At 46.1% G+C, this 13,585-nt stretch overlaps 1 protein-coding gene across 1 annotated transcript; it reads left to right on the top strand.

Annotated features, from left to right (window-relative positions):
* The first annotated feature begins 9,455 nt into the window (after positions 1-9,455).
* Positions 9,456-13,317, top strand: LOC138452964 (myb-related transcription factor, partner of profilin-like). Its single transcript, XM_069605334.1, has 2 exons — positions 9,456-12,001; positions 12,427-13,317. The coding sequence occupies exons 1-2, from the start codon at positions 11,581-11,583 to the stop codon at positions 12,963-12,965; spliced, it is 960 nt and encodes a 319-aa protein (XP_069461435.1). The 5' UTR covers positions 9,456-11,580; the 3' UTR covers positions 12,966-13,317.
* The last annotated feature ends 268 nt before the right edge of the window (positions 13,318-13,585 follow it).

Below are 13,585 nucleotides of genomic sequence, written 5' to 3'. Positions count from 1 at the left end.
TTGATGTCCTGGGTGTTAGTCTTAGCAATGCACGTAGATGGTGCGAGTTATGGTTGCTTAGCTTACCATGATGGGCGAATGTGCAGTGGTTTTTGGTTGCACTGTGAAGTATAACATTCCTTTTAGTGACATTCTTTTACTGAATGTACATAAGTATGGCAGGGAAGGAAAAGAAAGGGGCTTAAAAAGTGATGTCGTCATTGATGTCATCATTGACATTTGAGATGACATCTTTCATGGTCTGGGTGTTAGTGTTAGCAGTGCACAGGAGTGGTGGCAGGGTTGGGGGCTTAGTTCACCATAACTGTCGAATTTCAGGGGGTTTTCGGTTTTAATTGGAAGCATAAAGGGGAGGTGGAAAGTATTTTTTTAGTGAAGTGTGCAGGTTTTTGTTAGGGAAACTTAACCATAACGTCCCCTCAACAAAGGTTTTTTTGTAGTGAATTGCACAGGTTTTTGGAAGGTGGAACTTAAGCATGACATTGTGGCAATGAAGTTGTAGTGCAGAATATACACTGTAATCATGTGATTTAGAGAGATATGTAGTATAATGTACATACTTGACATACATTTAACATAGAACATACAGAACCCCCTCCCTATTGATATTGGAAAGGGACGGACTGAGTGCCTGTTTTTGGACGGGGGCGGACAGGATCAACATTACCCAAAGAGGCGGGGGTAGCCGAAAATGTACTATTGTCTTACACAAAAAGTCTGCAACGTAGAAGAAGGACATAAAGATATTATAAGTAGTAATAAGTAAATATGGAAACCTGAAGATGGGAAAAGAAAACGACACATTTAATAACCATGTAGAAAGAAGTGGATGGTACCATTTTTAAAAAAAAAAAAAAAAAAAAAAAAAAATTTAAAAAAAAGGATGCCTCCAGCATAATCACTTCACAGAAACTTAGTGGACGGACGCAGTCGGACGAAGGGAGATTTACAGCAAAAGAGTGAGTGCAGGTAATTTTTTTATATGGGTGTGGTTGTTTTTTGGTATGTGGTGCAGAAATAATAATTTATTTCTGTTGTTTTGACTCAGAAATGGCTAGTACTTTGGAGTGGCTGGAGGAGTATTTCCCGCATGGGGAAATGTCTGAAAACAGCGACAATAATGGTAGACATTGATCTGTATATGCAAAATAATGACCAGTATTTTATAGGCATTTAACTTATGTATTTTCTTTTGCAACAGACCAGGAAAGAAAAGAGGAAAGGGCAACAAACGAGACAGAAGAAGACAGGATGAAAAGGATAGAGAAGAAAATTGACATATTGAACGAGAATTTTAAAAGTTTACGGGCGTTTTCTGGAGGACTGTGTGAGAGGAAAAGTTCGTTATCATTGCCCCACCTGCACCTGCCCTGCTTCTCCATTCCCTAGTGACTCATCCCCAAACCTTCAAGAGGAAAATAGACGTTTTGACAAAATATCCATCCCTTCTTCCCCTCACAAATCTTCTCCTCCTAACCAGCCCGTGTTGAATCCTAATTCCCCCATATTTGTGTCAATGTCCGCTTCCCCCGCTATTTCTTTACAATGATGTGTGTTTGTGTGTGTTTTCAATGTTTTTGTACAATAGTTGTAGAGAAAGAGTTTGTGTTTAAATTTTTTTTTAAAAAGACGTAAAATGTTCGCGAACAGCACACCTGTGCGACCTATCCGCAAGGAATGGAATGTGGGTGCTGTAAAGGCAGTACACCTACCCTTACTAATGGCAAGTAGGATGGATTTGATGTTTGACTGCATCATCTGTTGAAATTGTGCGTACATAAACAGAAAGGGGTAGAACACACAAGATATCTGGAATGGGATATCCGGAATGGGTGTAAATGAGCAAAATGGGAGTGTATGAAGGACAGTATAGCTGTCCGTAGAACAGGCGCGGTGGCGGCAAGTTCATAGGCAAACAATATGGAGTTGTCCAAAGGACACTGGAACTGTCCGTACAGTGAAGATAGCATGCGTGCACATGCGCAGTACAAACGTAAGTATAGCGAACATCGCGCCTGTCCGTAATTGTCTGTCTCACTTGTGTCGCACTTTGAATTACTTTGTGAACCCGAACACTGTCCGTAGGACACTTGTGCGCATGCTGACGTTTGATACTCTGCATTTGCTGTCCAGGGGCTTCCACTACTGGCGCGGGTGTGTTGAGGACGTCATCATGTGACCGCACCCACGCTGAGCGTGGGGACTTATTTGCGCGGTTGGTGTGCTTCCGCAACAGTGCAAAAGAACTTGTAGACAGAAGGCAAAGTATTGTAGAGGGTAAAAATGTAATTTCACATATCCCAGACAATAGCTGACCTCAGGACTTGCTGTGTAATATTTTTGTACCGCTTTGCAGGGATGAAGAGGGTCACGAGGCACACCCCTCCACCCCTACAAATGGCCACACCACCGAGCACATCTCCATTGTCCTTCTAGCTATAGCAGATTGAGGTGTACTGCATTTACTGCTGTAGTGAGCAAAAGGGAACTAATCGGTATGGCTTCCATGGCTGCTGTTGGGTCATTAGCCTCTGCACCACCCCAAACCCACCACCACCTCCCCAAGGGCCTGCAGAGAGACATATGGGTGAGGATGTAGAGAGCGAGGAAGAAGAGGAGGAAGAGAATGAAATGGAGGAACTCTGCACTAAGAGCACTCGGCGGGAGTCGTGGGTGTGGCGGTTGTTTTCCGTTTATGGGAACGTACGAACCTGGTGAAATGTAACCAGTGCGACGTGGTGCTGAGTCGCGGGAGATATGGTGCGTACAGTTTTGGCACGACAACCATGAAGTGACACCTCACTTCGTTCCACACTGCGGACATTTGCAAGGTGGTGCCATGTGAAGAGCGTAGTCGATTGAGTCCCTCCACAGCATCCTCTGTGTCCGATCCTCCCACCACAAGAGACACTCCTGTGGGGGAGCGTCTCCCTCCAGCTGCCTCACAAGCCATTCGCAATGCTGTTGACCCTTACCTTTCAAAGGTGACAGTAGTGTGCACGTATTGTGATGCAGTACTCTGCAGGGGGGAGAGTTTTCAAAGTGCTTTTGAGGCTGCAGTCACAGAGCACCAGAAGAACTGCTCCTTACCTAAATAAAGCTCACCCTAAATATTTCTCTGTTCAGTTGCCCTTTCTTATCCCCATGGCTGGTGTCCCTTCCTTACCCTTCTTTGGCCTCTTCTCCCAGTGTACCGTGTGCTTTTAAGCAATAAACGTAAAAGCAACAAAAATTACAGAAAAGGCTCTTTTCACAGCCGCCTTTCTCAGGATATTAATAGAACTATGAAGTGACGGTCGTAGACCCCCGCGGAGTTCTGAAAAAGTTTGCGGACAGTCATAGGGGGAAAAACGGAGGGTGCAAGTGGAGCAAACACAATGAAGTGTACGCTGGGAGTAAGTGGCGGCTCTGAAAAGAGCCTTTCGGTGGTGTGTTGTGTGGGTCAAAAACTGTGGACTGGTGAAAACGGATTGTCAGATAGGTTAGTGTGATTGCAAAAGAGGTTGCAATGCATTTTGTACGTTGCAAAGAAAATTCTGATTGCCAGCATATGTAAGGTAGACTCCATCTCTGCTGAAAATGAAAGTGCTGCAAAACAAAATGTTTTCATTGTGGAAAGAGGACATGCCAACATCTCTTAAAAAGGCACACACAGCCTTATTCACATTGCATCTCGCTTTCTCCATTTGTGGACCAAACGCAGAAGAACGCAGCCATATTTGTCTTTGTGCAATACGGGAAAAAAGTATTTGACAATTTGGAAACATGTACATGAGCTTCGCGAGTCCTTCCTTCATTGCAAATTGCAAAGAAATTCCAGATACATGGCCTAAACTGTTTCCTCCGCAATGAATGATCAGTATATCTGGAGGACGCTCTGTTAGTAAAGTAACACAGAGAGGTACCAAATCCAGCCAACTCATGCCACGCACAACATGCCAGTGCACTTCTACATGAGGAAATCCGAGATCGGCAGATAAACTGCAGCTTTCTGCATGCACTTTCAAACAATGAATCCATGAGTCTCCAAAAATCCAGATAATCTGTTTTCGAGCATGGAAAGTCATGGGTGTGTGGTCTCCTGTGAGGGAGAAGACGGTCTTACTAAAGTATGTCGGTCAGAACACACCTACTGAACTTTATGGACCAATCCCTAGCTTTGCTCATTCTCATTTACATGCGTCTCCACCCCTGAATCCCCGTTGGTGATATCTGCTGGCTGCAAAGTACCACCATGTTCGCGGACATGCACAGGATCAAAGCGTGACGACGGTACGTTAAAGTACTATTCCCTTTTTCCCCTTTAAGGTAGGTCCTTCTGGCGCCTGGGTGTCTAGGTGGGCTGAATGTGAGGGAGGGGTGCAGTCACCCCCTGCACAGGGTCTCCTTGGAAACCCAAGTCGCACTTTGTGTCTATTGGCTGGAGTGGTTGTCCGGGCTGGAAAACCCCCCTGTGTGATTGACAGCCAGGCTGTGTGAATGGGGGATTTTCACATAAAAGGCAGGACTCTTGGGCTGGAAGTCAGTCGCCACTGGAACTGCAAGGAACCGAAGAGAAGCGGAGAAGAAGACTGCTGCTGCAACTGCCGAGTCCCGGTGAAGCTCTGCTGCAGTCCTGAGCTATCTGCCCTTCGACAACAAGAGAAGATCCAGTCCGGTGTCTTCTTCCCTTGAGCCTGATGGGATCAACCAGCTCACCTTCCACAGGCAGAGGATCCTCTTCTTGGTCGAAATCGCTGCACACAGCTGCAGTGGTCCGGATAGCCATCTGAAGAGCCTCTCCTGTTTTTAAAGGAGCGTACCTTTTATTCACCGTTGCTTTTGCTGCTGCTGGCTTCATCCCAGTGTAGTGCAGATCGCTCCAGACGTCGTCCTTCTTGTCCCCACGACTGAAGCTCCAGGAACCGTGAGTCTGCAGGAACTACTTCTTCAGTCGAATAAGGTACTGTGTCCAGCTTCGAGGAATTGGGGTGAACCCTTTTCTCCTCACTAAAGGCTTGTCCTTATCTTCCTTCCCTCTTATAATTTTTGCTTCCTCTTTTGACAATATCCAAGTACTCCTGGCAATCTCGAGTCGTGAACTGTACTAACAGTGTGAGCTTCGGCAACAGGAACCCTGCTCCACTTGACACTGGCGCAGGCCTATTGACTTTTATTCACTTGCAGGAAAGTGTCCTCTGATTCTATCTGCCTTGAGAAAAGTATTGCCTATGATTTTCATCCCCAACTCTCTTGTGTTGATTCATGTGCTAAGTGTGTGTTTAACTCCAGTAACATTTCTTCCCGCGGGTACGCTTATCTTTAGTAGGACCGAACTGTCATTACTGTCAAAAAGTGATTGCATATGTACCTCCGGTAACGTCTTTGTTTCACAACACCGGTCTGTCAAAACCAAAGGTACTTACCTTGAATCGCTCTGCACAAGGGGAATTGGTTGTGTGTAGTGTATTTGAAGTGTGGTTTTAATTTAATAGCAGTGAAGTGTTTGGGAACAGATGGTTTAAAAAAATAAATGTACTCTTACTTTTTAACCAAAAACCTTGAGTCAGTGTTTGCTCGAGTCACAGTAATTGTAGTCCTGTGTGTAATCTCTACTACTGCTCATTTGCTCTTGAGATAAGTCTGGCTGCTCCTCTACTGCTACCACATTAACAGTGTAGTACAGGCTTGTACCAAAGGTGAACTTGTATTACCACTTGTAGTCTTAATTGTGTGTAGTGGTCCCTAAGGGCACTGCACAGGATTCTGCCTAACATCCATCTATAGATTTCTCTGAATCATTTTATCATGTGTATTGGGTAAAAACCTAGCTTTAGTTACTGCACCACTACAGGGGCGTCTAGATACTAAAGGGTGGAGCTTCTGGACAATAGTCACATGAGCAGTCGCCTAAAGCAGGGTTACATCCTTGCCACTCTTTTTAATTCGTTTGGTTGAGGGAGATTATTTTAATAAGGCCTTAATTTCCTCCTAAAAATCCAGGAAAAAAACATCTTCAATGGTTGTGATACACACATGTTTTTTTCACAGTACAAATAAGCTTGCAAAGAAACCTTATTTCTCATCAGAAATGTGTTCCAAATTAATGACCCAAGACCAACATCAATATAACCCATATATTGAGTTGTACTCTGTAAAAAGTAGTAATAGCCAAGCTCTAAAATAATGTGGGTTACTCATCAGTCTGAAACAATAAACGCCTCCCTGATTATGAATGATCTGTGGACGTTTGATAAAATGTACTGCAGCCACTTAACTGAAGTGCATAGAGGACACACTTTAGAGAATATCCCTTGGCTTGCGGAACGTCTCCTGCATGGAGTATCTTTATTCAGAGTTGGGTTTTAATACATGGGTTGCCAGGTAGAGCAAGAGCACTCTTATTTGGATATAAGACATTACGGAAACCCCAGTATATTTCTGAAATGGCTGAAAGAGGAGCTCTGGGTGAACCAGTTAAGATGGGTGCTGGGAGATCGCATTAAAATTCCGAATATTGATAGTATTTGTAGAGTATGTAATGAAAAGGGAAGGGTGGGGTCACTAAGGCATCTGCATCCATTTAGGGCTCTGCTCAAAGACTGAATAAAATGCAGAGGAGATTTGTAGAGAAATAGGAGGATCTGAAAGGTGCAATATTATGGCTTGGAGCTTTAAGGGGAAAGGAGGTTGCCTTTGTTTTGGCTATGTTACGACCTTGGTTTAGAATCTGAAGCCTTAAAGACATGTGAAATATTTGTAAACCAATAAAACACAATTTCAACAATAATGAAACTATAAATGCATAATGTTACGCAGTTCTTTGTTTAGAAAGATAATGTGTCCATTTTCTTACAGCTTTCTGAAGCCTGAACAGAAAAAGAAAAGAGTAATGAAGTGAAATCCTGCAAGAATGGCTTTACTTGGAACAAAAGAGAGGACGTTGGCTATCTCATGGAATGGAAGTTTCTAGAAGCACAGTCTGGTCAGGAACTGGGGGTGGAGTAAGCTGTAGATTAAGAACATTATTTCTGTTATCACTTATATTCAGTATTCAGAGTGTCACAGTAACCGGAAGAAGGAAATGCTTCTGAAAAGTTACAAATAAATACACGGGTGAGCAGAAGACCCAAAGCAAGTTCGAATTCGGATGAAAATGTAATTCAAAAGTCAGAGCTTTTTATTCATAAAGATTGTAAATAGTAGAAAACCATATCAATGCATTGAATTAGAAAACACTACCAAGGTTATATTCAGTAACTCCAACAAACATGTTAGTATGCTGATTGTGAAAAGAACATGAAACATTAAAGCATTAAGGTTCTCTGAGAACATCCAAATGGGAAAACCTGTGAAAAACACTGAGAAGTGAATATAGAACATTCTATACAAATGTCTGACGCTGTAATGTGGTTAATTTTGCTGTGGCATTCTTGCTAAACACAATCCAAGCTGGAGAAATGAAACCCCCAGAGAAACCTTGCCTGGACAATCAATGCCATAAAAGCTTCCGTCTGAAAACCCATCTCGCTCAAAATGAGAAAACTCATGCAGGAGAAAATCCTCATCAGTACACAGAATGTCATAACAGTTTCAGTCAGAAAACATATCCAACTCAACACGAAAGGACCCATACGGGAGCAAATCCTTATCAGTGCATGCAGTGTCAGAAATGTTTCAGTCACAAAAGCAGCCTGACTACCCATAAGAGAAGCCACACAGGAGCCAAACCTTATCCGTGCTCTGAATGTCAGAAATGCTTCAGTGTGAAAAGCAGCCTAACTAAACATGAGAGAAGTCATACAGGAGCCAAACCTTATCAGTGCTCTGAATGTCAGAAATGCTTCAGTGTGAAAAGCAGCCTAATTACCCATGAGAGAAGCCACACAGGAGCCAAACCTTATCAGTGCTCTGAATGTCAGAAATGCTTCAGTGTGAAAAGCAGCCTAACTAAACATGAGAGAAGCCACACGGGAGCCAAACCTTATCGGTGCTCTGAATGTCAGAAATGCTTCAGTGAGAAAAGCAGCCTAACTAAACATGAGAGAAGCCACACAGGAGCCAAACCTTATCGGTGCTCTGAATGTCAAAAATGCTTCAGTGTGAAAAGCAGCCTAAATACCCATGAGAGGAGCCACACAGGATACAAACCTTATCGGTGCTCTGAATGTCCGAAATGCTTCAGTGTGAAGAGCAACCTAACTACCCATGAGAGAAGCCACACAGGCGCTAAACCTCATCAGTGCTCTGAATGTCAGAAATGCTTCAGTGAGAAAAGCAGCCTAACTATCCATGAGAGAAGCCACACAGGAGCCAAACCTTATCAGTGCTCTCAATGTCAGAAATGCTTCAGTGTGAAAAGCAGCCTAACTAACCATGAGAGAATCCATACAGGAGCCAAACCGTATCGGTGCTCTGAATGTCACAAATGCTTCAGTGTGAAAAGCAGCCTTACTACCCATGAGAGAAGCCACACAGGAGCCAAACCGTATCGGTGCTCTGAATGTCAGAAATGCTTCAGTGTGAAAAGCAGCCTAACTACCCATGAGAGAATCCATACAGGAGCCAAACCTTATCGGTGCTCTGAATGTCAGAAATACTTCAGTGATAAAAGCAACCTAACTATCCATGAGAGAATCCATACAGGAGCCAAACCTTATCGGTGCTCTGAATGTCAGAAATGCTTCAGTGATAAAAGCAACCTAACTATCCATGAGAGAATCCACACAGGAGCCAAACCTTATCAGTGCTCTGAATGTCAGAAATGCTTCAGTGAGAAAAGCAAGCTAACTACCCATGAGAGAAGCCACACAGGAGCCAAACCTTATCAGTGCTCTGAATGTCAGAAATGCTTCAGTGATAAAAGCAACCTAATTATCCATGAGAGAATCCACACAGGAGCCAAACCTTATCGGTGCTCTGAATGTCAGAAATGCTTCAGTGTGAAAAGCAACCTAACCACCCATGAGAGAATCCATACAGGAGCCAAACCGTATCGGTGCTCCGAATGCCAGAAATGCTTCAGTGAGAAAAGCAAGCTAACTACCCATGAGAGAAGCCACACAGGAGTCAAACCTTATTGGTGCTCTGAATGTCAGAAATGCTTCAGTGTGAAAAGCCACCTAACTATCCATGAGAGAATCCATACAGGAGCCAAACCTTATCGGTGTTCTGAATGTCAGAAATGCTTCAGTGAGAAAAGCAAGCTAACTACCCATGAGAGAAGCCACACAGGAGCCAAACCTTATCGGTGCTCTGCATGTCAGAAATGTTTCAGTCACAAAAGCAGCCGAACTACTCATGAGAGAAGTCACACAGGATCTAAGCCAACCCTTATCAGTGCAATGTCAAACATGCTACAGTCAGAAAAGCAATCTAACTAAACATGAGAGGAGCCATACAGGAGCCAAACCTTATTGTTGCTCTGAATGTCAGAAATGCTTGTCAGAAAAGCAGCCAACCTCTACCTGAGAGAAGCCAGGCAGAGAAAGCCTTAGTCGGTGCACAGAATGCCAGAACAACCATCCCTTCCCTCTGCCTTTTATAGGCTGTTACCAATCACTTCCCCTCATTTCCCCACATTCATATCACCATAGTACTGGCACAAGGAAGAGGCGACTAGGAGTAGTACATACTAACTTTTCATTGCACCACTCTGGTACTGAGACGAGGAAGAGGCAGGGGGAATGTTGTGAGGGTCAGGCATGTCACATGACTATGGTCAGGCAACACCTACAACCTCTTAAATGGTTGCAGGTGTATAAAAGGAGAAATCAGAAGCAGAGTGGAGGTCGAGATCCAGGTGGGCAAGAGAGCGTGACAATCCGAGGTAGAGCAGGCAGAATATGGGCCGGTGAAAAGGGTGCAACTACTGCAGAGAAGCTAGAAAGATGCAGAGGCCAGAGCGTGCCAAGAAAGGATCAGGAGCTGTGCAGAGCCCTATGCCGTGTGTTCCCCGTTGGGAGTGAGGAACACAAAAATCTCCCTGAGGCCACCGACTGCTGCAAGATAATCTGAAGGAAGCAATCGCTGCTCGTCGGAGCTCCCGAGGAGTGAGAGAGGAGCCAGTGAGAACCCGAGAGTGAAACCAGAGCACCTGGAGGAGCGGGCGCACACCGGTGAGTGACAGGGAAGGATCACTCATGCCGAGGTGCCCCAGGGGCATGGTGTGTGTAATGGCTGCGAGTCAAGTGAAAATGCATGACAAATGGGTCTGGAGACCAAACGTCAACTATTGAATACCGAACGAGTTGCCATGCACATAATGATTTTTGAATGCTGAACTATGGAAAAGATATGAGTATATCGAATGACTGAAACAGCAGGTGATGTGCATTTGCGAACAAAATGAAAATACCACAAAGGAAAGTGTGCGATAGTCACATGCTGGTAAAGTCAAGAAGCTGTTAAAGTGAAACAGAAACATATATAACACAGATACAGAAAGGAAACCTCTGTTGTCAAGGAAGTCCTATGAGAAAGAATGAACTGTTGCAAAATGCCAAGGTTATCGTCTGCGCAACTTGTGATGGGTTGACCGTGTGGTCCGACAACTGCGCCTAGACCGAGGAACCCTTACCTGGAGTAAACCAGGAGAAGTCAAAAGGCTGAGGCTGGTCGGCATAAGATTTTTTAAGTGACATAAAGAAAAGGCAAATTAACCAAGTTAATTTGACTGTGAATTTGAAGCCAGAAGAGCTGCGTGCTTGGGGGATGGGAACCATGAGACCCTTTTCGTGAAACTCTGTTGAACTTGGGGAAGGGAACCCTAAGATCCTTCTGTTGAACTGTGTTGAACTTGGGAAGGGAACCCTGACACCATTTGGCGAAACTGTGTTGTACTTGGCGAAGGGAACCCCGAGGCCATTTGGTGGATCTGTCTTGAACTTGGGGAAGGGAGCCAAGAGTAAGCCAGGAGTTGGAAGAAGCTCAGAACAATTGTTTGAACACTATTCCTTTGGTTGCTGATATCCCCACACATTATTTAGTTTTAGTTGTGAGGGCAAGTGTAGGTTTTGGACACAGACAGACTTTTAAGTTCAACTCACTGACTCCTACTATCCTTAGTTTATTTAGGTAGGGAAATCCCACCTTGTTGTAGGGAAATCCTCCACTTTACCTCCAAATGTATGATTCATCGGTTTGTGAAAACCGGTAGTTATTTTGTTACCACCAAAATAAGTCAGTGGCCCTCATTCTGAGTTCGGAGGTAAGTATCGTCCCTTACCGGCATGGCGCAAATAGCGTGTCCGAGCTGGCAGCAGCCCGCTAATAGAGGACTATTACAACTTCGCAGGCACAAGCTTTGCGCCATGCCGGTAAGGTACCTAGCGCCACGTCGCAAAAGGACCCCACCATAGATAACACTACCGCCATAGTTCAAAGTGGCATTATCAGTGACCGTAAATAGCGGTGGCCGTAATTAGCGGTCACCGCTATTTACAGTCACCATTAAATAGTGGAACCGGAAATAGCATCATCGCAGAGGAACGGGAAGGAGCACGGCGGCCATCTTTAAAAACACAATCCATTGCCATCCTCACCACACAGGACCCCTGGGACACTAGTGATCGTCAGAAAAGCACATCCTACCTTCCAAGAATGCCTAAAGCACCCAAGAAGGGATCTGCCCGCTTCCGAAAGGAGCGCTTCAGTCAGGATGAACTACAGATGCTCGTCGACACCCTGCATGAGCACGCAGGGACAGTGTTCAACAGCAACATGAGGAGGGAGGCAGTGTTGCGGAAAAAGGAGATTTGGGCACTAGTTGGGCAGAAGGTCAGTGCAGTGGGCAACACCCCCCGCACGGTCGAGGATTGCCACAAAAGGTGGGATGACCTGCGGCTGTGGGTGCGGAACATTCTTTCGGCAAACCGTACCCAGGCCTTGGAGACTGGAGGAGGACCAAGTTCTCCCATTAAGCTCACACCGTGGGAGGAAACATGTGCGAGCATGATTGGCCCAGAATCCATAGAAGGCGTAGGAGAGATGGAGTGTGGCGCCACGTCTTCTGCTGATGGAGGTGAGTGTCCAAAGTAAAAACAGCTAAGCCAAATCTGATGAAAGTCAATGCCAGTGTCTGTCCAAAGAGAGTGACGCCATGGTCGGCCACACACACTCCCCTTTAAGTATGCCGAAGCAAGTAAGACACATGCCAGTGCCTGGTGCAAGGGCGTAACGTACATGACACATACCACACAAAGCAGGAAATTCCATGAGGCACACACCGTGCATGACTTAAATTGTGAGCATGTCAGACAGCACAGTACCTGGTCAACATGAGTGACACCGACATATGGCTGCATTCACCACCCATGTATGGAATTACGTGCCGTTCCCAACCCAAATGCCTATTACCCACAATTGTGTGGATGTGCATTCGTACCAATGTATGCATGATGCCTATCCGAACATCACTCATGCCGTCCCTCTCTTTCACCCCCACAGGCAGTGAGCATGACAGTGAGGAGCATGACACCACTCCTGCAGAGGACACCAACCGTCCCTCAATATCCCGGGGCCAAGCCAGGGGGCGCCGTGTCCCAGCAAGGAAGCCACCACAGAGACACATACCACCAGCAACACCAAGGCCCGTGGAGGGCACAGCACCCCACCCCTCACTGCACTGCCTGCAGACACCTGTCCAACGCCCCGTTCAGAGGAGTCCAGTGTGGCTGGGGAGGTGGCAGCCACGGCCCCCATCACAGCCGAAGACAGCCCCCATGACATCTGGGGCACCATTGATGACGACTCAGTGGATGTTGTCCACACCCCAACACAATTGGCATCCCCCGAGGTATCCCCCCAGAGTGACACCGTTGATACCAACACCCCGGAGCAGTCTGGGCAAGACCAGACACACGGACATTTCAGTCTGGTATACAGTCCCGGGGAGGATGAGCAGGCTGGGCATGCCAGCCAGATTCCCAGCAGGGCCACTGGTGCAGCCGCAGGAGCACAGCGGGCTGACCAGCTCACTGCACTAATACAGGAATTTGTCCAGGACAACCGTCAGGCCAGGGAGGAGTGGCGCACAGATTTGAGGGCACTGGGCCGGTCCATCACTGATAACACAAACCACCTCTGCGAGTTGCTTGGGTGCATCACTGATGCTTTGGAGGCAGCTATTCCCGCACAACAGCCTCAGCATGAGGCCACACCATCAACAAGCAGCTCAACACAGACCAGCCCACTCCACTGGTCGGTCCGTGCGCTGCGCCGACGGGACATGCCACCCCCTGGCCCTGGGAGTGCTGAGTGACTGTACTGGCAGCCTCATGTAGGCTCTGTGGACCCTATGGGACTTGTGAGGGGGTGAGGGGGTGTGGGGGAGTTGTGCTGGGAGGTGGAGGTGGGTGAGGGTGTGTGGGGGAGTTGTGGGGGGGATGAGGGGGGGTGGTGGAGGGTTTTGTTATTCACGTTACTATTGTTACTTTCAATACACCGGTTGTGTAAAAAAAGAGACCAGAGTGGACATTCATCATTGTACCTGTGTCATTTAATCTTGGACAGTGCATAGTTTACATGTACCCCCACACCCAGTGCCCTATGTCCAACCATTATGTCACCCTCTGCTGACATGTATGTCAGAAATATTGTGCGATCA

This window comes from Ambystoma mexicanum, chromosome 4p, assembly GCF_040938575.1.
Source record: "Ambystoma mexicanum isolate Mex_15411 chromosome 4p, UKY_AmexF1_1, whole genome shotgun sequence".
NCBI classification, from domain to species: domain Eukaryota; kingdom Metazoa; phylum Chordata; class Amphibia; order Caudata; family Ambystomatidae; genus Ambystoma; species Ambystoma mexicanum.
Note: the sequence above shows the minus strand (reverse complement) of the source record. Positions and strands in the feature narration are given on the sequence as shown.